A 26,979-nucleotide genomic window follows, 5' to 3' on the forward strand; every position below is an offset into this window, starting at 1 on the left:
TAGAGGTTTTATGGGGGTTAAAAATTAAGGACAGGACAGGATGAGGGAGACAGAGAATTCTTTTTGGTTTAAGGAATTAAGGACAGGGCAGAAGGATACAGTTTAAAAATTAAAGGATCTGGGGAACACAGGGTAAGGAAAACAAAAGCAACTCATTTGGTACAGGCTTAAGATAAGGGGAAAAGGATTTTAGGGCATCTTCAGGTTACTGAATAAACTAGGGGCTTCACAAAGTACTGGAAAAGCAACTCAACCCCCAGGGCACTATTGGTATCCTCATCAAGAACAGCACTAGAAAGGACCAATAATTTATAAAAGGCAATATTGTAGAGTCTCATCACATCTTTAACTTAAAGGCAAACAGGTTTTGCAGTGGATAGAGCATCACATAGACAATCAGAAGGACTTGAGTTCAAATCCAGCCTCAGACATTTGCTAGCTGTGACCATGGGCAAGGTACAACTTGTGCCTGCCTCAGGCTCCTCACCTGTAAAATGGAGATGATAATACTTCCTACTGACTAGGGCTGCTGTGAGGGTAAAATGGGATGATAAAAACTTTAAATGTCACTATTATTAATTAATTTGTATAATTTCAATTAAAGACAGAGGCAGAGGTAGAGAGCAAAGAGACAGAAGTAGAGACAGTGAAAGATAGAGAAATACATATTTAAATAGTGCTTATGATTTCCTCCATTCTACTCAGAGGGTTTAACATGGAATGAGTGTGAGATGGGAGATATGAATCTGCTGTTCAACTATTCTCCGTTTCATGCTTCTCAGAAGATGAGCATCTCTCCATCATGAGTGATTCTAACATGTAGTATACAAAATCACGGAGAATCACTGAGGAGTGTTTCTTCCTTTACTATATTTCCTGCACTCCACCCCTGCTTCAATGCCAGGTACCAGAAGGACAAGACTTGTCTCCAGAGCCGCTGCTGCCCAAGCCAGAATCACTCCACCCTCCACAGCCATTCAGTTGCCTGGCCCACAGTACTGAAATAACACACACACCTACACACACACACACACACACACACACACACACACACACACACATCACTGATCATGCTCTGCCAAACTCCAACCTTGGATTACTCCCACCATTTGCTTCTTTCATTCCTATACATGGAGCTGGGGGAAATCACATACCTATGCCTACTGGGTCCACTACAAATCTATGCTACATGATATCACTAAAGCAAAGGTGATCTTTTTATTCTTCCCTAATCAGTTCACTATCCCATTCACCACAGCAGCTATTTTGAATTTTCTTCTCTTCAAGCCCCCTGCAGTCCCTCCCATGATAAGAGGAGCATCCTTTCTAATCAGGACTTCATCTCATACTTCACTGAAAAAACTGAGGCCACTCAACAATTTTCTCTGCTCCTCCATTCCTCATAAATCATTCAGCCATCTGTCCCCAACTATCTCTTCCTTCATCCCTGCCTCACATGAGGATGTGGCCCTTCTCCTTGCCAAAGCAAAGCCCTCAATATGAACCTTTATTCTTATATCCTCCCATTTTCTCCAACAGATTCTCCTCTCCATCATCCCCACTTTCTTTCTAATCTCCAATTTCTCCTAATCTATTGACTCTTTCCCTGTTGTATTACAAACAATCCTTTAAAAAAAAAAACCCTAGTTTAACCTGACCATTTGTATTGTTAATATATTTTTGCTTAATTTGAAGATCTTTCCCACCCATTAATAGGCCCATGTGACCTGCTTAAATCTCATAGAAGCCTAAGTCACATACAGTGGGAGGAGCTTGCTGAATGGATGGAACAGGAAGCGGGGAGCAGAGCAGGGAGGAAGTTTGTGAGAGCAGTTAGAGCCAAGGAGAGAGCACACAGTCAGGCACAACTAGAGTTGTGAGTGTTTGGGGGAGGGAAGGCTTGGGAATGGCATTGTCCCCTGTAGTGCTAATGTGTATTGACTTCTTGGTTACTGTGATGGATTTGTCTTTTTGGTATTGGGATTTGGCTTTCTGATGTCTGAATAAATGTTTTTCTTCTGCCTTCTATATGGAGAGTCTGTTATATTTTGTGGTTCAGAATTATGCCAGCATATTTATAGTCGCCTTCAGTGCTATGAATATTGCCTTGGTGATACACCATTCTCATTACCTACCACCCTCTATCTTTCCTATCGTTCTTGCCTAAACTCAAGAAAGTCAACTTTATGAGGTACCGCCATTGCTTCTCCCCTTATTTGGTTTTAAACCCTCTGTAATCTAGTTTTTGATCTAATTACTTAAGCAAAACAGTTCTCTCCAAAGTTATTAATGATCTCTTAATTGTCAAATGTAGTGACCTTTTTTCAATCCTCATTCTTCTTGACCTTTCTATAGATTCTGACACTATCAATCACTTTCTTTTGGATCCTCTCTCCTCTCCAGATTTCACTTTTCTGGTTCACTTTCTGCATGTCTGGCTGCCTCTTCTTGGTTTCATCACACTCACTAACTGTGGGTATCCGCTAAGACTCTGTCCTGGGCCCCTTTTATCCCTCTATACTATCCCTCTTGGTGAACTCAGTTCTGAGGGGTTATTTATCATTGCTATTCAGATGATTCCCAGGTTCATATATCCAGCTCTGTTGCTCCTGAGAATATTACCAATTTCCTTTTGTACATATTTCAAACTAGATGTCCTGCAAGCCTTTTCAAAGGCAATATGTGCAAAACAAACTCATTATTTTCCTCCCAAATCCTCCCCTTTTCTGAACTTCCCTGTACTATCAGTAACAGTAAACACCCCAACATACACAAGGGAGGGCTGCTACCACAGGTTCTTAGATCCGCATTCATATAAAGAAAGGCAGCTTGTGAGGTGTTAATAATCACTTCAGTCAAGCACATGTATCATTCCTTTAATCAAGCACATATATCATTCACCTAGCTCAGGGAGTCAGCACCCTGAACTTCAAAGAAAATACAGAGAAATCAAAGATCAACAGACATGACTTCCTCTGCCTAAATTCAACAGACAGGTACAACTGTCCATAGTTATTACCAGAGAGGGAAGCACCAACATCTGGGTTTTCAAAGGGGTGGGTGGGGCTCCTTTAGCAGCTTCTCAGAGTCCTCATCTGGCCAAACAAACACTTCCAGTCAGTAAACCCCAAAGTAAAACCTCAACTCAGAGTATTTATACACTTTTCAGAGCCAGAGGGCATAACCCTCTGACCCAGTGCCTCAAAAGAAAAAACAAAAGATACTTGAGACCTTCCTACAAAACAACTCCCCTAATCAAGCTTCCCTCAAAGGGCAGGCTCATTAATGGATAGGGAAGATCTTTAATCACATTAAAATAATTAACACTACAAATACATATACTGTTTCTAGTTAAAGGAACTCTTGTTTCTTTGTACTTTCCGCCATGTAAAGACTCTTGATTGAGAAAGGCAAAATTCAATCAGAGGCACTTGATTATACTAAAACAAAAACAGCAAAAGATCCTATTTTGGTTGCTATCACACTGCCAAGGGCACCATCATCATCCCAGTGATCTAGGCTCACAACCTCAGTGTCATCCTTGATTTCTCACATTCACCCCACATGTCCAATTTCCTGTCAAATCTTGTGGTTTCTACCTTCACAGCATCTCTCTTATAATATCCCTTTCCACACACACGGATACCAATCTAATATAAACCCTCACCACCTCATGCCTGGAAAATTGCATTAACCTTCTGTTGGCCTTCTTCCTGCTTCAAAAGTTTCCCACTCCAATCCATCTTCCATTAAGCTACCAAAGTGTTCTTCCTAATGCACAGACCTGATTATGTCAATCACTCCCTAACTTAATAAACTCTAGTGGCTCCCTAGTACTTCCAAGATCAAATATAAAATGCTTTGTTGGCACTTAAAGTACATAATAACATAGCCCATTCCTAACTTTTCCAGTTTTATAACACTTTACTCCCTACACATACTCATTGACTCAATAATACTTACCTCCTTGCTATCCCTTGAACAAAACATCATGAGGGGTCTTAGAAGTCATCTAGTTCATCCAGGCTCATTATTTACAGATAGGGAAACTGAGGGTCAGGGTGGCATGGTCACACAGGTGGTAATCATGAGAGACTGGATTTGAAACTGGGTTGTTTGAATTCAGAGCCAATATTCTTTCCACTGTACCGGAGTTGTTTTGTTTTTTAATTCTCTTTTGTTTTTGCCTGGAACAATGGTCTAACACATAACATAGATGAACTAAAAATTATATTGGAAAATTAACTAGAATGGAACACTAGCCGTAAGGAGAGGGGAAGCAACCTGTCCCAAGCTTACATTAAAATTAGAATCTTGTGAAACATGCTGTAGGTATACTGGTCTGTGCCTGATAGCCTCAGCTGGTCATAGAATTTTACTGATGGCAAAAGAAGCTTCTGGAGAGGGGAGGAGGCTACTGTAGAGGTGAGAGCCTCACCCTGTCATTTTTGGAAGAGTAATTATTTCTGGAGCTATGAAACATTCTCCAGAGACCCCAGTCCTTTCAGCAAACAAATGACATCTTTATTGGGGCCAGCAAACTTTAACACAAGCAAGCAGCTAACTCTTAAAGATTTGTGCCCACCAAACCAGTATCTTTTCTAAGTGAGTCTGAGATGAAGGCCTCCTGTCTGTTTAAGAGGCAGTCCCTGAGACATACACCTATCAGAACAGACAATTTTGTTACTTCATTGATTGCAGCATTGCAATGTTGGGTATCTCCCCAGTGTTATGATTTTTTTATTAAAAAAAAGTTTGAAATAATGTAAGAAGAGGCAAGAGAATTAGCAATCAGGAAATAATTCAAGAATATGACCTAATAATAAAAACACAGCATGTTTAGGGACCTGGAATAATTGTACTTTCAAGGACTACTGCTGGGCTTGTAGCATCTGAACCAGAATCATCTGAACTGTCCTGAGGAACAAAAGACAGAGTTGTTGAATAGCCTCAGCTTTTTTTTTCCAGTAAAGTATGAGATAAGGCCCTGATTGAATCTTACTCAATTCAATAAATATTCATTAATCGCTTATCATGACAAGGGGGAAGTGGAAGGAGTACCGGACTTGGAAGTCAGAGACCTGGGTTCAAATACCAGCTCCACCATTCATTTATCTGTACAACTTTGGACAAGGAATTTAACTTCTCTGGTCCTCAGTTCCACCATCTGTAAACTGAGGGTTGGGCTAGATGATTCCTGAACCTCCTTCAGCTCTAAATCCATAATATTATTTATAAGGCAATATGGTAGGCACTGGCAATACAACAATAAAAATGAAACTGTTCCTTCCCTCAGGGAACTTATATCTTACTCTATCTTCTTAAGTAGAGGGACTGATTTAAAAGATATAAAGAACCTATGCTGAATTGCTTGCCTTCTCATTGAGAGTGGGTGGGGAGGGAAGAAGGGAGAGAATTTGGAACTCAAAGTTTTAAAAACAAATGTTAAAATTGTTTTTATAAGCAACTGGGAAATAAAGTATACAGACAATGGGGTATAGAAATCTATCTTGTCCTACGAGAAAGTAAGGAGGAAGGGAATAAGGGAGGGAGGTGATAGAAAAGAGGGCAGACTTGGGGAAGGGGTAATCAGAATGCATGCTATCTGGGGTGGGAAAGGGAGAGATAGGGAGAAAATTTGGAACTCAAAATCTTATGGAAATGAATGTTAAAAACCAAAAGTTAATCAATTAAATTTTGAAAGGATAAAAAGAAAGTCCTTTTGCCAAAATTATCAACCTCCATCCTCAGCCTGTCACTGATAACCTGAAATACCACCACTATAATTTTATTGTTTAGATTTAAGAGGTTGTCCCCCATAATGCAAATAACCTAGAAGAAATAACCCATTAGGCTACTATCAGGTATGACTATGGTATTCTTTCCAAGTAGGTTTTCACAGGGGCATTAGGTGACTGCGTAAAGTTAAGAGAATGAGATGAAAAGACATAAGGAAATTAAAGATAGGGATACCATTGACAAATGTGGCCTCTTCTACAATTTGAGATCAGTTTTGGCATTGAACAACATGGTTCCCATTGACTTCTGACACCTGGAAAATACTCTCCTGTGCTCAGGGATATACAAGTAAATGTTTTTACAACTGATTCTCCAAAAGCACACACACTTTTAAGTTTGATCTGCATAATTCAGATTTTTTTTCTACCGCTTTCTTAAGTCTAGACCAGAGGTGTCAAACATGGTCAAAAGGCCTCATCATGTCCGTACAATCTAAATGGGGTTTAAACTAGATTAAAATGTAAATGGGAAATAGTTATCAAATTAATAAAAATACAATAAAGTATAGGTAATATTACATTTATAAAATAAGTCAATATTCAGCCCATAGGGATCCTTATGCACTTTTTAAAGGCCCCTATTGCCATCTGAGTTTGACACCACTGGTCTAGACCATCAACCACACAATAAATCAAGCCTTAGTTTGCAGCATTTGTGGATTTCTTAGCAATCAGCTCTTTAGCAATAGAAGCTGGTTCCAGCACACCCCAGGCTGTGCTTCGGCCATAGAAGTCAATCACAGACTTGATTCTAATCCTGTCTCTGACATCAAGTAGTTTTATGAGATTGGGCAAATCAATGTCTTCTCTTAGGAACTTCAGTGTTTTCATCTACAAAATGAGGGTGTTAGATTAAGTGATCTCTATGGTCTCTCCTAGCTCTAAGCCCATGATCCTATGATCCTTCCAGCTCTTCTCCTAAACCATGAAATTTAGTTGGTGTTTTTCTGTAGTCAAACTAAGTGCAAGATCTATTTTAGTCTCTTGAAATTCTTCAAGACAAGGCATAACAAATGAAAGGAAAGCATCAGGATGAGGGGAGGAAAGCCAGTGGGAATGGAGCCACCTTCAAAAGATTAAGGTAAAGTAACTGAAAGAACATAGCACTGTGTTTATAGTAGAAGAGAAAAAAAAATCATAATTTTGGATTTTTCAAGATAAAAATGATAGGTTTACTCTGAGTGGCAATGGTGAGTACGTAAGCCATGCCAAGTAATAACACTCATGAGTGCCAGAAAACACCCAAATCCCTTATCTTAGCTTTCATTTGTGAGGTTTAAAGACACAGGTAGAAACTTCGGCTACTTTCTTGCTCTGAAAGACAATCAGAATGGAGGGTTTGTATGTTTGGATGGTGGGTGGGTAGGAGGAGAAGCTGTTAATTTTAGATCTGTAATTTGTAGCAGCTCATTAACTGGCAGCAGTGTCTAAGCAGCCCTTATTTCTGCCATCCTCCAAGAGAGAAAGAAAAAGACGGAGACAGAGAGATACAGAGAGACAGAAAGGAGGAGGAAGGGAGAGGGAAAAGAAGATGGAGAGAAGGAAATAAATAGGTAAAAGGCTTATGATTTCCTTGGTGGGAGGAATTGCATTTCATATATTTAGAAACTACTGGGAGTAATGGGGCTTTTTATAAATCCCCAAACATGACACTTGGCTATGAAATTCTCTCACACCACCTCCAACTGTTCCCCTCCCCAAGCAAAATTCTCCCACAGGCTTTACCACAATTACGAAAATTTTCTCTCTAGATCAATCCATTCTCTACACAACTGCCAAATTGGCCCATGTCATCCCCCTGCTCAAGAAGCCTCTATGGCTCCCTTGGATAAAATACACACTCTACTCCTTGGCATTTAAACCCTTTCACAATCTCACTCCAACCTGTCTTTCCAGACTTTCACATTTCTTCCCCTTGGGTCCTCTACATTCCATCCAAACTGCTTGAAGTTCCGTATATACAACTATCTCCTTTCTCTGTGCCTTTGTATAGGCTGTCCCCTCACATGGACAGCTTTACCCCTACTCAGCTCCACTCTTGGAATTTCTAGCTTCACTCGTAACTCAAGAGCCACCCCCTATGGATATCTTTCCTAATCTCTACCCCCCATACCAATTATTAATATTCAACTTTACTCCTAGAATTAATTTATGTTAAATTTGTATCTATTTCGTGTTTCTTGACATGAGAGGCAGTACAAATTAGGTGCTCCTAGATATTTCCATCAGGTTGCTTTCAGAACAATGCCCATTCTATCTGGTCCATGCTTGCTTTCTATAATCAACAAAGTGTTGAGGGCTGGCACATAATTAATTAATTAATTAACCAACCAGCTGGGGTATAAATATATAATTGGGCCACCTGCTTAATGGCTGTGTCAGGGTAGTCAGGTCTGCTGCAACTAGCCACAAAGGCTGCAGCCTCTCTCACAGCTCACCAGATGGTGATCCAACTACACATGAGAAACCTGCTCTCCCTTGGCCCCAGGATTCTTTGTAGATCTGGAAGTATGACCTAGAATATCATTCAAATTTCCCCCAAAAGGGAATCCCCTTTCTGTTCTGAGTCTCCATTTCCTCCATTTGGAGTCTCCCCTTCTTAGTCACAACCTACCTCTACATAGGCATTGACAATTTCCTTTTTTCTCTTGGCCATTAGACTTATTAAAACACAGTAAGGCTCAGGAGAAGAAAGTAAGGTGGGTGACCTTGCATAGTCATCCCTCACTCAAATCAAAGTCAATTGCAAGTCATGTCATCATCTGTCACGTCATGGTCCTCTTTGAGAATGAGCGACAAACACAACCTGTGAGTGAGTAGCAGCTCCTTTCCTCTTCTCTCCTCCCCTCTCCTTCCCTCTCTCCCTCATCTTCCCTTTTTTCCTTGGGGTTTACTGGCTATATTTCTTGTTCAAAGGTCAAGCCTTAAACCCAATTCACTCTAGAGCTCATAGACTGGACAACAAGTCCCCATTCACCTAGCACAGAGTGAATGTAATTACTAAATAGTAATTGTTTCTCTTTTACCCAGGAACCCTGAGGGTCTTCCCCTCCCAGTTTGATTTTTCCAGTTTTATTTTTTTTTTTTTATTAAAGGGGCCATCCCTTGAGTAACTACTTAAAGAAGCCTATTCATTGAATGAATGTATCTCACTCAAAGTGAGAATGTGATAAGACCTTTCTTTACCTGAAAGAGCCAGGGTCTCACATTGCATCCTGGATCATCTCCAGTCATCCTGATGAATATCAGGCCATTGGACCCAGATGGCTCAGGAGAAGAAAGTGAGGTTGGTGACCTTGCACAGCCCTCCCTCAGTCAAAACGAAGTCAGTTGCAAGTCGCCCTCATTTTGATTTCATGGTCCTCTTCAAGAAGCATAGCAAGGCAAACAAAACTGGTAAAGAAGCTTCTGAAGAGCTAACTTCAGTGAAATTGTTGTGTATAATCTATTGCTCCACTCCTACTCCACCCTCACCCACCCCAATCTCCTTCCAGCAGATTTGGGAGAGAATAAAGGAAGGAATTGTGGCAGCTAGGAGGCACAGTGAATGAGACTCTGGGCTTGACCCTAAGCAAATGATTTAACCCTGTTTGCCTCAGTTTCCTAATCTGTAAAAAACTATAGAGGGAAATGGCAAAACACTCCAATATATTTACCAAGAAAACTCCAAATGGGGTCATGAAGAGTCGGATACATTTACTGAACAACACATAAAGGAATTGTGGGTTTTGCTTAATAAGCACTTTGGGGGAAAAGGGGAGAAAAAGTTGGGGTGTGTCACCATATACAATTCAGTCTCATAAAAGCTGCAAGGCCAATCTGGACCAGTCTTGCTCCTGCCCATCTGGGTGGCCAGTCTGATGCAGCCTTGCTTCAATTCCTTCTACTCCTTGTTCCACTTTCCTTTTGCTTACTTTTAAGTCTGCAGTCATATAGCTTCCCCACCCTTAGATTTCCAGGAACAGTTCTGACTCTCACTTTGATTGCCCTACTCAACCACAGGGTGATGGCAAGCAAGGCACCTGCTCAGCTACAACCTCAAACAGAGCATATGTAAGCATCTCTTTTTTGCTACAAGCTTATAAAATTCATGACAGAAAGTCTCTTCAGGGCAAAGGAAACAGAAACCAGAAACCAGACATATACTCCTGCATACATTTCCTACCTTCATAAGATTATAGATTTGGAGCTGGAAGGGACCTTAGAGTCCACCGAGTCCAACCCTCTCTCTTATCAGATGAGAAAATTGATGCCCAGGAGCAATAATATGCCTGAGGTCATGCAGCTAGCATGTGAACTTAGGTCTTCCTCATAGCAGGTCCATTTCCTGATCCACTATACCAGATGTATCAAACACCTAGCCCATGGGTAGCATGTAGCCCGACGCTCCCAAGTGTAGTCTGAACCAGATTAAAATGTAGTTAGAACTATTTAACAAAATAAAAATACAAAAAAACCCCAAACATAATATAACACTTTAAAACTAAACCAATGTGTGGCCTGCAGGGATCCCCTTGGATGAATTAGTGGACCTCATTTCTATTTGAATGGCTTGCTGACTGATCCAGTGCCCCCTCTTCCAGGAGGCATCAGAAATATCTGTTACACTTGTCCAGGTATATATTTATTGTTGCTCCCAATAGAAAGTAAATACCTTGAGGGCAGAGATTGTTTTTATTTTTATCTTTATGTCAATGTCTAGTACCCTGCCTAGCACAGAGTAAGCAATTAACTGAATCTCATTGAATTACATTGGATTGAATTAAATTATGTGTAGTGAATAACGATCAATGCTGGGTAAAGGAAAACTTATATTCAAGGAATCAACCTTATAATCTAATGGTCTCATGGAAACTGGGCTAGCAGAATCAAATTGTGAACTGGTGAAAGTTTTGTACCTTATTTGCAAGGCTGAGATATATAAACACATATGTATAGAATCTAATCAGCAAAGGTGGGGAACCAGCAGCCTCAAGGCCACATGTGGCCTTCCAAGTCCTCAAGTGCGGCCCTTTGACTGTGAAGTTTGGATTCTATCAAAGGGCTGCATTTGAGGACCTAGAGAGCCACATGTAGCCTTGGGGCCACAGGTTCCCCACCCCTGGTCTAGTGTAAAGGGCAGTACTAGTGTGAAGATCTAGATTCAAGTTCCCATCCCGCCTGTAAGTAGTTGTGTAATCTTAAGTCACTAAACTCCTCTTAAACTCCCTTTTATTTTTTGTAAGATGGGGCAAGTTATAATTGTTCTAGCTAACTTGCATACATTTTGTGAGATTATAGGAAAGTAGACACTGTAGAGCTGACACATTATACAAATGGGAAGGATTCTTATTCACCCATGGCACATACAGAATAATGGTTCCACCCTAAAACTAGAGACACTAAAGGAGAATGTGGATTTAGCAGAGGATGAGATCACCCCAGTCAAAGGGTGGAAAAGTAGCACTACAAAACTTGCTGTGCTTTCCAAAGTGACACCAATCATCTCATCTTGTTTGCCCCTCCCTTTCGAAAGCCGCAGTCCTGCCCCCTCCCCACCCCCTTTGTAGGAGTGAGAGGACAAGTTTTTACCAATATGGGCATGTGTGTTCTCTTCCCATTAATTGAATATTCACCCGCTTTTCCGGGCAAGTAAAACCTTTTGTGGGTGACGCCAAGATGGGGATTGCCAGTTGGAGCACTAGCCAATGTTGAAGAGGAATTACCATGATGGTATGTAAGGTTCTAATCAGCTCCCCACACATAACGCACACACCCTTTAAGTCGGCTTGGAATATTCAAACTACCTTTCATGTCAATGTCTTAATTAATGCACATTGTTTATTACATGTATCTGCTATCCTAGAAACATATATAAATATATATATTTTTATATATATATATATATATATATACATATATTAAAGGTTAGGTGCAAAAAAGGTAGGTGTAAAACTGTGTACTTCCTTTGCTAAATATAGTTCTTTCCCCAGCTATCACCTTGAAGTCAAGAAATATTCTTTTTTTTACCTTTTCATAAGTTTTATTAATGCAATTCATTTTTATATCAGTCATTACCAGCTATAACTTAATCATCAGCATAGAATTACCTCTCCTTTGTAAACAAAAAGAAAACAGCTAAGCAAAACTAACCTATATAATAACCGTGTCAGAAAATGTATACTGTTCTGTACCTGTAGCTGCCACCTCCCATTCTCTCTGAAGAAGAGGGAGATATATTGCATTATCTGTTCTCTATGATCAAAATTAATCTTAAGGTCATAGAGCTAGAAGGAACCTCAGAGGCCATCTGAGAGTCACAGAGTTTCTGAGCCAGGTATTTGAACCATTATTGTTCATTTTTTCTCTTTTCCTGATTTACTTATTCAGTAACAGACCTTCCTGAAAGTTTGCATAAAAATTGTGGGAAAAGGGAAGACAGTGGAAATATTGTGAAAGTAGCCAGATGACCTAAAAAAACTACCAATTAATTTAAATGAATATTATTCATTTTTCCCCTATTGATGGCAATTCATTGATAAAACTTCTGACAGTTGTTACTCAGTGCATTACTCCAATCAGTAAATTACAATGGATCAGGGTAATCTGGGCCAACCTTACTGAAGTGACTCTACAATGAACCCAACCCAGGTTGGCCCTAAGAGTTTACACACCCAAGGTTCTTTCAAACTAGAGTTAACCAAAGGTCATTTGATGTCTGAAGATCTATTTCAGTCTAAAACAACCCCTAGAAATTTACTTTTGTTCAGATCTTCTGCCTTGAGGTTTATGGAGAGGGAATCCAACCAATTCTTAATCTCATGAAGTAAAGACGGGAAGGGAGAAGATGCTCTGAGCTGGTCACCTCCCAGAATTATCTTCCCTGTCAGCCCACATTCCTAGCCTACCCACTGCTAATTGCCACCAGTGAAATTTTGTAAATGGAAAAGCCAGACATGTGGCAGGACAAATATATATATATACATATATACATACATACATACATATGTATATATATATATATTTCTAGGATAGCAGATACAAAGTCCACACAGTCAGAAGCTGGGAAAGAAAAAAAAATGAAGATAATGATTCTTGTTTTATTTATGGGATTCTCCATGTGTTATTAAGAAACCAAAGGAGTTTTTAACCAAATTTACTTCTCAGCCTTCATTTAGTCTGTTGGTATTTTGCATTATTTTAGCTTCAAAGTGAAATCTTTTTTCCCCTTTCTGTTTTTCAATTCCTTTTTCTTTTTTTTCTCATAGATGAGTCTGATACTAATGTGTGCAAGTTTCTTTGCTTCCAAAGGTGATCCCATACTGCTTGGGCTGTGTTGGATGTTGATGGACATAAAAATCTAGAAAGGAAATGCAATAGGGCATTTTCAATATTACCTAAAGAGACCCTCTTCATGTATTAAAAGCTCACTGTACCCTATAACTCAAGGGCTTAAAGAAATATTCAGCCTCATCTTCCCCTTCTAGCTCTTTGGGGTACAAAAATATCATATAATTACAGAAACCTTGAGAGAGATTCCCTCTCAAGGAACACTTTGAACTGAATAAGTTACTCAGGAAGATAAAGAGGAAATTAAGCCCCACTGAATATTATACATGGGAGGAAGCAAGCTATGAAAGGACAGATTGGAGGGATGCGCAGAATCTTTTGTTCTAGCAAAGAGAGAAGGGAATAGAGGTAGTAAAGTGGGGAATTGGTTGGAGATGTTAATTTGGATACCAAAGTCAAATAGATGATTCTAGTTCCATGCATGACCACAGGCCCATAGCCAACCAGAAGTTACAAAAAAGACCAGAAGAACAATAAATTTCTGGATCAGCTCATAAATAGGAAGCACATTTAGATGCAAAATTTATCAGAAAGTGAAATGTGATCAGGAGTTGGCAGACAAGAAAACTTGAGAGTTTTGAACGGAGAGAAAAGAATATCACAGATGATAAAGCATTTACCTCCTGTATATTCAATATATTCCTAAAGGAGATCTCTGTGGAATGAGAAATCTGACACCTCTGTAGGCATTTAAAGGAAGAACATTTTACAACTTTCCTGTATATTTGAGCAAATTTGTAGGCTTATAAGTTACTCAATAACTTAGTTGAATCACTGCTTTTGTAGAGACTTGCCCTGAATTTATAAGACTTAGGGTTGCATACTGACAGTGGTTTTGAGGCAAAACACCTCCTGATTTCATCAGGAAGGAAGTATCAAAATAAAAAGTGGGAAGACAGGTTGGGGAGCAGGAGGACAGATCACAACTCTTTTTCTTTGGTAAGACACAATATCAATTATGACCTAACCAAAACTCACAGCAGCTTAAGTAGTTTCATCAATGATTTTAAAAGATGGTCATCTTGTTCTTAGCTGTTATAAATATGCTAATAAAGGCATGGACGTCAACCCATCCTGCTTTAATTACTTTGTAGTTAATATATGCTATGCTTCAAATTCTTTATGGTAATATGTAGTACTTTCTGTCTCTTCTCACCTCATATAAGAATACCTAAGACTGTGAATGCAATAGGCAGACTAAACCACTAGTCTGCCTATAATGAAATAATGATAGTAAAAAACATATTTCTCTAAAGATGGAAGGAAAATTCAATCCCATTGGACTTCCTTTTCAGGAGGAAATTAGAGGCTGGGGACTGGAGAGGAACTACTGCTCTGGGACTTAAAAAATATCTGAGTTTATTGCATTTTTGCCCCTTGCTCTGTCTCTAAGCTATCACATATTTCGTTTCTGTTTTGTATGGTCCATATAGACAATTATCAATACAAGAAAAGCCAAATGGTTACTTAATTTGTTTCATTCTTATACTCCTAGACTAGAGTGATGTGCAAAGGAAATGGGAAGAGAAAGTGTGTCTCATTTCTGTACTAATCTCAAGGATCCATGTGGACCCCTGGTTTTCTCCAGGTCAGAGATGTCCAAGAAGCTCAGAATGTCTCTGAATCCTCCCCAGGAGTATATCACAGAACAGTGGTAGTATAGCAAAGAGATTTTTGGCCTTTATTTCAATTCTGTCCCAAATCTGAGATCTTCAGAAAGAACCTCAGAACCAACTAAATTCTAGGCTAACAACCCCAAAGGAAAAACGACAAGTTAAACAGTCATTCATTTTGTTATATTTGACTCTTAGGGCTTCATATATTCATCCAGGCACCTAACATTTTGAGTCCCTACTGTGTACAGGGTCCTATGCAAGTTGCTGGAGAAGAAGCAAAGTTTAGGAAAGAAATGGTCCCTGTTCTCCTGGAACTCACTGCATAGGTAAGCAATTACCCATTCTGCATCCATCTTGTCTTTCAATTAAGGTGTCAAATGTGACCTAACATTATTAGAAAATAAAAGTGTAAAGACAACTTTGAGCAGCCAGGAAATAGCCAACAAGCATCATTAAGAGCCTAATGTATATCTAGTATTGTCCTAGGCACTGCAGTTAGGTATAAGAGAAGTAAAAAGATAAATCCCTACCTTTGTGACATGTGTGACACATAGCAAAAAAAAGCAGGAATATGACAAGCACAGTATTCAAAACAGATAATTTAGAGAGCAGTTAATTATATCCCAAAATATTTCTGGAATTTTATAAAAAGTTTCCATTAAGTAGGGAAACTAGTAGGAGGGTGGAGGAATTTTTGCTTCAGATGGAAGTTGGATTAGTTAATTAACTAATTAAATCCCCATTAGATCATAAGGTCCTTAAGGGTAGGGACTATCTTTTGCCTCTTTTTTCCCCCATCCCTAGCATTTAGTACATCAGCTGGCACTTAGTAGACACTTAACAAATGTTTGGGCTTCTAGGTAGCAAAGCAAATAGAATGCCAGGCCACTAGTCAGGAAGACTGATCTTCTTAAGTTCAAATCTGGCCTCACACATTAGCTGTATGACCCTGGGCAAGTCACTTAACCCTGTTTGCTTCAGATTCCTCTTCTGTAAAATGAGCAGGAGAAGGAAATGGCAAACCACTGGAGCATCTCTGCCAAGAAAACCCCCAAAAAGGAGTCACAGAAAGTCAGACACAACTGAAAAAAAAATGATGAAATAAAAAAAGAATTAAGAAACCTCTTGATGAGGATGAAAGAGATGAGTGTAAAAACTGACTTGATATCAAAAAAACTAAGATCTTCACAACTGGTTTCACTACTTCCTGACAAATAGAGGTAGAAGAAATGGAAGCAGAGTCAGATTTTTTATTCATATATATATATATATATATGTATATATATATGTATGTATGTATGTATTCAGATAGATAGATAGATAGATAGATAGATAGATAGGTAGATAGACAGGTAGATAGATATAGATGACAGCATACTAAAAAGCAGAGACATTACCTTATGTTGTTGACAAAGGTCAGTAGTGTTAAGGCTATGGTTTTTCCAGTAGCACTGTATGGCAGTGAGAGTTGGATTGTAAGGAAAGTTGAATGATGCAAAATTTATGCTTTCCAATTATAGTTCTGGAGAAGACTTTTGAGAGTCTTTTAGACATCAAGGACATCAAATCGGTCAATACTTAAAGAAATTAATTGAGACAATTCACTGGAAGTTCAAATGTTGAAGTTTAAATACTTTGGCCATGTAATGAGAAGACAGGATCCATTGCAAAAGACCCTGATGGTGGGAAAGCTTGAAGATAGAAGGAAAAGGGGACAGCAAAGGATGAGATGGATAGATAGTGTCATAGAAGCAACAAACATGAACCCTGACAGACTTCGAAAAACAGTTGAGAATAGAATGGCCTGGCATGCTATATAGTCCATGGGATCATGAAGAGTGATGAAAATAACCAATGTTTATTGATTGATTGACTACATGACTTGAGGCCCCTTCTAAGCTCTGAGGTTCTTTGATTCTAAGATTCTGTCATTGTATGATCATCATGGACTTAAGTGATGATAGCTGAGTACCTATTGGCTGCTCAGAGCTGTGGGGAGGGAAGTTGAAGTATTAGAAAGCAACTATCAATGAAAGACCAATCAAGGAATGAACATAAAGTTTGGTCTGATTTAAAAAAAATTTGCTAAAATTCAGATTGGACTATAACTTTTCAGGAACTTGACTGTTACATAAAGTGAGGTATATTTGCAAATATAAACAGCAGGTACAAGTGTTTTATATATATGTATATATGTATATATACATATACATATATATTTAAGTATACTACATATAGCCAACGATATCTTTACAAACACAACTGCTGACAACAGGCTACATGTATAGTGGAGGGAAAAAAGAAGTAGGAGCCTAGAGTCTGGAGAAGTTCACTTTGTGGGGTTTTATTTGTTGGTTTGTTTATATTCTTTAGATATTCATCTGAACTGCTGCCAAATAAGCATTTAAGAAGACTGGGGAAATCCTGATTTAATACTATCCTCCTGCCTCTGAAGATAAAGGAGCAGCTACCAACAGAACTCCCTCCCAAGGTTTCAGTCAGGATTAGTCATCCCCAAAGTATGCCAGATGGTCACCTATATGGTATATTATAGGGACCGTTGGGAAGACCCACTGCTTCTCCTGAATGATGTTCACTGCTCTGGCAGTGATGTCTGCAGTTCCACCAATGGCAATTAATTCCTTTGAGTACAGTATTGCTTTCACCAGGTTTCTTCTTTTAAAATGCAAAGAATTCCAGCACTGGCAATATTAAGTTCCTTATCAATAAGGGGTATTAATATTGCTAATGATGATAATTAATAAGCATCTTATGAATTATTTTATCTTTTGAGTTCTTCAGTGAAAGCATAAAAACATAATCTTGTACAGGAAAAGTACTGCTAAAAATGACAAGGATGGAACAGAGGGAGATGAGGAAGAAGAGAAGCGAGAAGTCTCACATTTTGCATATAAATAGTATAATACAAAGGTTTGCATATGTATGTGAAAATGTGTATCTATACATATGTTTCTGCTTAGCACAGTGTCTGGTATACTGTTGTTGTAATTCAGTTGGGTCGGACTCTTTGTGACCCCATTTGAGGTTTTCTTGGCAAAGATACTGGAGTGGTTTGCCATTTCCTTCTTCAGCTCCCCACTTGCCCAGGGTCACACAGCTAGTAAGTGTCTGAGGTCACATTTAAACTTGAGGAGTCTTCATGACTTCAGGGCCAGCACTCTACCCACTCAGCCACTCAGCCTGGCACAAAGTAGCTACTTAATAAATGTTTACTGACTATATGTCCTGTCTCTGACTAATATGACCCTGGATAAGTCACTTGAATAACCAGGTCACTTTGTAAGACCATAAACTATAAAGAAGGTGTTGATCAACAACAGTAGAGCAAATTCTTCACCCAAAAGAGGAAGTTCTCCTGCTCCAATAAAAAAGATAAATGCTTGCATATGAAAAGTAATGTGGCACAGGAGATAGAGCCTTGGAGCCAGGAAGACATGGCAAGTCTTGACTGTGGTACATTCTAGCTCTGTGATTCAGGGACAAATCATTTAACCTGTCAATGCCTTCAGACAACTCTCTAAGACTATAAGAGGGAGTTTTCACACAGGGACCTTCCTTGCCCTAATGAAATCACTGGTCTGGTCCTACCTCCTCCCCCAAGAATGAGTTACATTTTCCATTAAAACAGAAAACAATGTTCACATGCATCTTTCAAAAAATTTGTTTGGATAAGGAAGCTGCCAGATAGATCGGGAGTTGGGGAGAAGGAACAGGTTATAAATTTATGGAGTAAGGAACAGAGTAGAAGGGAGGTAAAAGCCAGTAACTTCACGTGGCTTTCCAAAGGACAACAAGCCAAGGCCAGCAATTATTTGGAAAAGGTGATAAGGGCAAAGCAGGAGCTTAAAAAGGAGATATATGTATAAAAACGCTATAGGAATCTATAAAATTGAACAGAAAAATATCTCTCAAAATTGGTTAGCTATGAAGTAAAGTGGTTAAGACAGCTAGGTGTGTGTGTTCGTTCTTCATTGCCGAAGAAGACCATGCCATCAGAGAAACGATGACATGACTTGCACTTGACTTTGTTTTGAGTGAGGGAGGGCTGTGCAGGTCACCAACCTCACTTCTCCTCCAGAGCCATCTGAATCAAGTGACCAGATGTTCATCAGGATTACTGGAAATGACCCAAGATGAGGCAGTGACACTGCCTTGAGGCAGTGAGTTAAGTGACTTTTCCAAGGTCACACAGTTAGTGAGTGTCAAGTGTGAGAGGTGAGATTTGAACTCAGGTCCTCCTGATTCCTGCACTGGTTCTCTATCCACTGCACCCCCAGGTAGCACTGCGGATAAAGCATTGGGCTTAGAATCAGGAAACTTTGTTTTCATGAGCTCAAATTCAGCCTCAGACACTTAATAGCGGTGTGATCCTATGCAAGTCACTTAACCTTGTTTGCCTCTATTTCCTCATCTGTAAAATGAGCTGGAGAAGGAAATGCAACCACTGTAGTGTCTTTGCCCAGAAAATCCCCAAATAGGATTACAGAGAGTTGGACACAACTAAACAACAACAAAAAGTGGTTAACCAAAAAAAAAAAAAAAAAAAAAGTTATGCTCAGAAATATTCAGGTTCTACTCCATATCTACAATACATTTTCTTTTGGGTGGATATTTTTCAGAACAACATTGGGCAAAGTTTGAAAAACTAAAATAACCACTCCACCCTAGTCCATTGTCTATTCCCATGTATTTATCTTAATGTACTTTTTAAACAATGGAAGAATTATAATGTTATATTGTGAGAGCGTGTAATATGGGAAAAGCACTGAGCTGGAAGTAAAGACAATTTGGATCTAGTTCCAGTTGTCATTAACTACGGACCGTGAACTAGTCACTTCACCTCTCTTGGGTCTTTCATCTGGATATGAAAGTATCAGGCAAGCTGACCTGGAAGATCTCTTCCAGCTGGCGCAATTATATGATGGGTCAAATCCTGGACGTGCATTTATGTTATTACAAATAGGGATTAGGGGAGGGTGGGGGTCATTCTGAGGAAACCTTCAGGAGGGTTCAAGGTTTCAAATGAAGGGAATGATGTTGACTTTGATCATGACAGAGACATGTTTCAACTTCTTAGACTAGCGAGTGGAAAAGGTGAACGTGCAAACCATACACGTGCTTTGTGCCGGGGGTTCGCTGTTATTGACGCCCTCCTAATCTTGTTCCCCAATCTCGCCTTTTCCCAGAAATAAGCAGGGCGGCAAAAAAACAATGGGCTGCGCCGCAGGGAGTGTGCTTCCTCCTCCCGAAACCTGCCGAGCGTCTGCAGCCCGGCGGCGAAAGCGTTAACAGAGCTGGATGAGTAAGCCGAGCCATCCAAATGAGTAACATACATAGTTGTTAAAGTTTTCAAGGCGGCTGCAGCTCGGAGAGAAGACACGAGACACTGGGGCTGAGCTTCTTCGGCAAAGGTCAGCGGCGTGAGGTTAGTGCAGGCTCCGGCTGGAGCTGACTGCGTACGGGAGCGAGCCAGAGCCTGGCATCTTTGAGGGAAGCAGGGGAGCGGGGGAGCAGTGGGAGTGCCCAGAGCCAACTCTGCATTTAAGGTCTCTCTGGCTGCTAGGGGGCTGACCGCCACCCTTTCTTCGCCTCCTTCCCAAGAATTACTCAGTAGGCACCAGCGCTGAAGCCTGGCTTAGTCTGCGTGACAAGCGTCGGACTTCTCAGAGAGACTTAGCCCTAGCGAGTTGGGGAGGGCCATTACGCCCATCAGGAGCAAGGACGGGATTTCTGAGGCTTGGGATTTTGACTTTCAAGACACACACACACACACACACACACACACACACACACACACACTCACACACGAAATCACACCTGTGAACTCTGGACTCGGCTTGCTTTTTGCAAGTTGTGGCCAACAGTCCAGAATTCCTTTCTGTTTCAGTTAAAACAAGTGTTGTCAAAGTAGCTAAACAGGCTCAGTTACTTCCCGTTGTGGGAGGAATATTGCCTTCTGCGGTTGTCTTAGATAATCGTGCTAAGTAAGCAGAGGGAGGCTTAAAGTGACCAGTTTGCAGTGTGGGGTAAAACTGTAATTGAAGCAGGTTGCTAGGTGAAAGGTTTCCCATGCATTGCTAAGAAATCTCATTCAAGAAACGTATTTAACGTATTTAAAAGATGCTAACCTTACAACTGCATACTATATTGCTTTGTAATTAACTTTTGGGGGGCGGGGGAGACGATCCGAAGGGCAGAATCGTGAGGGACTCCGGATGTGGAAACAGCCTTTACTGGCAATTCCTCAGTAATTTAGTTTTACAAGAGGCCTTTCCTGATCCCTCAGTTAATAACGCACTTCTCTCCAAATTATTTTGTACTTATTTGCATGCTTCCCCTACCCTACCCCAATAGAATGCCATGTGTCCATGGGCACAAAGTGAGTTTGTATCCAAGGCAGGACTGCCTGACTAAGATTGGCCCACTATCTGCTAAAGCAAGCTGCCTCTTATTATCAAACACATGCCTAGAAAAATGAGGAAAGAAGGTCATAGATCTATATCCTCCAAGAGGTTTTGATTCTGCTGTGAGTTAAAAGTTTTCAGAACTGAGACGGAGGCAGGTTTGTACTTCCCAACCCACCTCTAGCTTCCATCTACAGGTAGGAATTAGCATAGACACTTCAATATGAATTATTCACCTTGGATTTTGGCTTTCCCTCTAAAACTCCGGTTACTTGTCACCCAACTGAAAGCCCCCCTCAGATTCTTGCTGCAGGCTTGAGAGGCAATGCTGTACCTGCTATTACTAAATCACGACTCACTTGAAACTTAGATGCCGGGAACAAAGTACACGCTTGCAAATTGCCTTATGAGGCACTGCTTCACATTGTAGGTGGGATACATTTCAAAGCAGTCACATTTTTTGTCCTCTCTTTTTCTTCAGACATCGAGGTTCTCTGAAATCCAGGACCCAGCTGGTGTTCTCCTGAGGACTGATCTGACCTGCTCCCCCATCCCCCACTCTTGTCTCAGGTCACCTTACCATGTGGACTCTGTCCATTCAGGCCAGGATTGGAGTTTTAAAATAAGATGGATGATTTGGCGTTACTTGATCTTCTGGAGTGTCCCGTGTGTTTTGAAAAGCTCGATGTCACAGCCAAAGTCCTCCCCTGCCAGCACACCTTTTGTAAACCATGTCTACAGAGGATATTCAAAGCACGCAAGGAACTGAGGTGCCCAGAATGCAGAACCCTTGTCTTCTGTGGTATTGAGGAGCTCCCAGCCAACTTGCTCTTGGTGCGTCTCCTGGATGGCGTCCGATCGGGTCAGAGCATGGTGAGAATGGGCTCCATTCGAAGACCTGGCATACTGACCTCTCAGGACCCAAGCAGGAAAACCAGGACAGATCCCAGAGGTTCGCAGCCCAGTCCATACCGACTGACTCCCAATGCCCGAATCCACATGGATGGGGTAAGAAAGTATCTGTTGATATACTGTCACGTCGAAGACTGGATTGTGAAATACAAATGGCTAAGGAGTACTTGATTTTAGTTGAGTCTTCACTTCTCATAAAATTTCTGGCTTCAGTGAATTTACTTACTGTTTATTATTTTTGTGATGGACCCAAGTTCAAAACCAGCCTCAGATACTTGCTAGCTGTGGAACCTTGGACAAGTCACTTAACTTTTGTCTGTCTTTGTTTCCTCATCTGTAAAATAGGGATGACAATAGTATCTAACGCCCAGAGTTGTTGCAAAAGTAAAATGAGATAATATTTGTAAAGTATTTTACAAATCTTGCATCTCTATATAAATGCTAGCTATTATTATCCTTTTTGCTTAGCTGTGCAACTTGGTGAGATCCCAAGTATCTCCAAAACTCTACAAACAGTCTAGGAACTCTTCTTATACCTGCCCACTTCTAGAGTATTTTTATAGATTTCTGGTTTTTCCAGGTTCTTCTGCTCCAGGAAGTAATAGAGATGGATTTTTTTTAAACAATATTTTTAAAACACTTTTCACTGTTGCTCTTAAGGAACAAAACCAATAAGTGGGGAAACATGATTAAAAAAAGAAGGGGACATTTTTAAACTGCTTTGTCTTCGAGGTTCAGGAAAGTTTCCAGATTCAGTTTTAGTTAGATTTTCGCCCCAACCTATCCCTTTATTCCAATCATAATATGCAATTATGACAATGCACATTCATAATTGCTAAAAATTATCAAGAAATTAAAATCTCAAGGATGAGGCAGGAAAAATATGTGAAAATGGATTTATTGATCTACCTACCCCCACCATGCTATGCCTTGACATCTGTAAAATTGGGGTAATAATAACTCCTGCTTCACAGAGTTTAGTGGGGATGAAATGAGTTAACAGAAAGTTTGTAAACTTTAAAACACTATATAAATACTATTATTATTATTATGATTATTACTAGTATAATAGATGAGTATTACATTGGAAATTTATATACTATTAAATAAAGACATGTTGGTGACTGTCATAAAAAACAACTAAAAATATTAATGGCCCACAGAATTCTGTATATTTAAACTTCTTATGCTATAAGTATGTATTTTTGTCTCAGCCTGGTGGCATTATCATAACTTTATACTATTCTTGCATATTCCTTATCTCAGGACAGTCTATAAAGGATTTATCTTTATAAAAAGAAGTGTGCCTTGGAAATAACAAGAATATTTACAGTTTTACCCCTGAACTCAGCATGCTGGAGTTTCTTCTGATGTAGACCTAGGGACTGTAGCCAGCTCATATGATAGCTGATTTACTTGGCCTAATTAGAAAACAAGAATGCAAGGGCAGACTAAGCAGCTGTGAAATAATGAAAGCAAGAGAGTTTTAATAACAGCGGCACAGTCAATCACGACTTGGTGCTTCAGTGGGCAAGATGAGGGAGAGTAGGGAGGTGGTTTTACTTAGACAGCTTCTTTCACTGTGTCTCTGGAGAGCTGAGATTTACCACCCAGCGTTAAGAAGTATGTGTGTATGTGGGGAGGAAAGAGGGAGTTCCTCTGAGAACCTAGTTCTGTATTATTTAACTTCATTGTGGTGATACATATGTAAAATTTCATAAAGGAAAGCAGGAAGAGAGGGAAATCTGTGCAAATTCTTTAGTTGTGGGCTTATGTGGATATTGGTGGGTTTAAACTCACATTCCAAACAGCTGCTTGCCTTTCCTTTCTTCCCCCCAGCTAAGTGATGGTGCAGACAAAGTTAGAACCCAACTTTGAGGGGTGGGGGGAGGAGAAATGGAAAAGGGGGAGGGCACACATTAATCAAGCATACCTGTATATGGAGAAATTTCTCTCTTAGGTTTACACAAACCCAGGGTCAAATCCCTAACCAAGTCCAAATGTCATCACCCTCAGAAGCTTAAGTGGCTGTCTTCATAGTAGTCTACCATGACTTTTAGGTGACTAGGTGCCTCCTTGGATAGAGCACTGGGACGGAAATCAGGAAGACCTGAGTTTATATCTGTTCTCCAATAGTGTGTGACTCTGGCCAAGTCACTGAACCCTATTTGCCTCAGTTTCCACACCTGTAAAATGAGCTGGAGAAGGAAATGTCAGATCACTCCCCAAGAAATCCCCAAATGGAGTCAGGAAAAGTCAAACAAGCAAATGTTTATTGAATTGAATTGATGAGGGGTCAGTCAACAAATCAACTGCTTAAAGAACTTGGTGCCTTTGAAACTTCACCACTTCTTTCTCTTAAAGGATCATAGATTTAGACCTCAGAGTTTATATCACATAATCCTCTCAATATATAAATGAAAGTAGAGGTTAATTAAATAATTTGTTCAGGGTCATTGAGATAGTGAGAAACAGATCCCAACCAATATCCTTTTGACTCCAAGTCCAGTGCTGTCTGCACAATATCTCAAGGGACTGAAATGTGAACTTAGGTATTAGAAGTCCGTGTGGAGCCTGGTTTTCCTCCACTTCAGCAATATTTATGGAGTAAGTTATGATGGTTGGAGTTGTTGTTAAGTCCTGTCTGACTCTTCGTGACCTCATGTGGGTCTAACCACTCTATCTACACTCTATCCACTGTGTCAGTGGCTGCCCCAAACATTTGTTAAGCACCTACTATGTTCCAGGAACTGTGCTGAGCCCTTGGTATACAAAAAGAGGCTTACAGTCTAACAGGGGAGACAACATGCAACCAAATTTGTACAAAGCAAACTATATTACAGGGCAAAGAGGAAATAATTTAAGAGAAAATTAAGAAGAGGAGTTAGGGAAAGTTTCCTGTAGAAGGTGGGATTTTAGACGAACATTTTTTTATTATGTGACTGGCCAGTGGGTCACTCAGCCAGGGGTTGTGATGTAAAAAAGGGTGTTAATAACCACAGGACCGCAGATTCAGAGCTTTAAGGAACCTTAAAGTTCACAGGATCATAGATCGTAAGTTGAAGGGACCTCGGAGGCCCTCTAGTCCAACTCTCTCATTTTACAGTTGAGGAAACTGAGGCCTAGGGAAACTAAATGATTTGTCCAAGATTACATGGGAGTCCACTGAAAATGTGAAGTGGTGGTGGTGGCTGCACTACCACTAACTCCTGTGATAAGAATGAAACAACTAAACCCAGCTGTCAACTAGAATCCAGTTCAGTACCCAAGATCAACCAAGCTAGTTTACTGGGATGCCCTACATCACACAAACCTTCTCCCTCCTGACCCTTCTCATTTCAGCCCCTGGGTAATGATGTCTTAGAACACCTCTCTCCTCCATTCCTTGATGTTTTAGATCTTGACTTCTCAATTGGGGTTGTGCACAAACTTGTACCTGGCACTGTGCTCTGCTATCATTCTGCAACTTGTTCCTGCTACCAGAAATAGGCACAGTTCCTATAAGCTTGAAAAATAACAGTGAATCTGCCCCATGATCAGAAGAGGAAAATGAGAGCAGTGCAGGAGCCAGAACATTGCTTTGGCATGGTGGAGGTGCAAGGCTTTGTTTCCAATGCAACCTGAGTTACTAGATACAAATGCCCCAGTTTACTCAGCTATAAAATGGCACTAATATTTACCATCTGCTTTTCTCCAGGATATTTAACAAAGATTATCTTTACCATATTTTTGTGTTTCCTTAGAAGACATGCTCCATAAATCCCAAGTGTTATTATTATTATTTTTGACATGTTTTGTGACCTTAGGCAAGTCACATAACTTCCCTGGGTCTTAATTTACCTATCTGTAACAGGGTGCAAGACAGTATAAAAACAGAGAAGTGTTGTGAGGCTTGCCTAATTAATGTTTGCAAAGCACTTCTAGAGCCTTAGATGAAGGGTACTTACATGATTATTATCATCATTACTATTATTATTGACCATTTATTGGGCACTGCCAGTGCATGAAGCATTCTATAAAACTTAGAGGGAGATGTGGCCCTTGCAGGAGAGACTAATAAAATCTAATTGTACTTTTTTCTATGGTGAGCCAAGACAAGAAAAATACTATGTGTGAAATATTCACTCATAGAAGGTAAATTATCTATTCCAGGCAGGTTACCTTTTGGCAAGACAACTCTCTTAAGGTATTCAATTACAGCCTGGTACCCTGAAAGAGTTAATTTACCTGCTATTCTCAAGCCCTTTAAAAAAGATTATTCATATCTCTGGGTTGGCAGTTATAGGCACAGAACCCATTCTCCAGCCACCTACTATGTCAAAATGTATGCCAGCTCTCACACTTCATGGTATCCGCTCAAGATAACAAGGGAATAGCCCTGTGTGCAAAGGTGTCCACATTCCACATGATCCAAGCACTATTGTGTAAAACATAGCCTTGAAAGTTGACCACGTATTTTTCTACAGAATGCAATTGTTTCAGGCTGACTGCTGAGGTCATCCAAATAATTCCAGGGTTACCAAGCAGCTCCTGTGTCGCTCTTATTCTTTAGAGAGACATGGCTGAGCTGAAAGCATCTTGGCAAGTCAACAGCCTGGCTGACAATTTTGGGATATCTCAGACTTACCAGAAAGCCATGGGAACTTTAAAACCCATCTCTTTTCCCTGGAATTCATTGTGATACCTTTCTGGAATCAATTGTCCATTACCCAACTCAGATGAAAGACCCCTTGTTTAAGTGAGTGTCAAAAAAAACCCCCAAAACCATCATAATTCACAGAGTAGAAGATTCCTCCAACATATTGATTTCTGGCTCATTTTTTTTAATTCAAATGATTTGTCACAGTAATTCAGATGATTGACTCTTTATGTTAGCATGTATTCACTACCTTAAAAACT

The 26,979-nt window shown here is 40.0% G+C and overlaps 1 protein-coding gene across 3 annotated transcripts in view; it reads left to right on the forward strand.

Moving 5' to 3' along the window:
• The first annotated feature begins 20,097 nt into the window (after positions 1 to 20,097).
• Positions 20,098 to 26,979, forward strand: part of SH3RF2 (SH3 domain containing ring finger 2) — a 167,010-nt gene continuing 160,128 nt past the window's right edge. For 2 of the 3 annotated variants that reach the window (XM_072630651.1, XM_072630652.1), the window contains exons 1-2: positions 20,098 to 20,189; positions 21,650 to 22,176. In XM_072630651.1, coding sequence (XP_072486752.1) covers positions 21,796 to 22,176 — 381 coding nt within the window. In that variant the 5' untranslated portion in view covers positions 20,098 to 20,189; positions 21,650 to 21,795. Of the gene's footprint in view, positions 20,190 to 21,649; positions 22,177 to 26,979 lie in introns of those variants that run through there. The other variant, XM_072630653.1, reaches the window with a different exon arrangement.

Source organism: Notamacropus eugenii, chromosome 1 (genome assembly GCF_028372415.1).
Source record: "Notamacropus eugenii isolate mMacEug1 chromosome 1, mMacEug1.pri_v2, whole genome shotgun sequence".
Lineage (NCBI taxonomy): Eukaryota > Metazoa > Chordata > Mammalia > Diprotodontia > Macropodidae > Notamacropus > Notamacropus eugenii.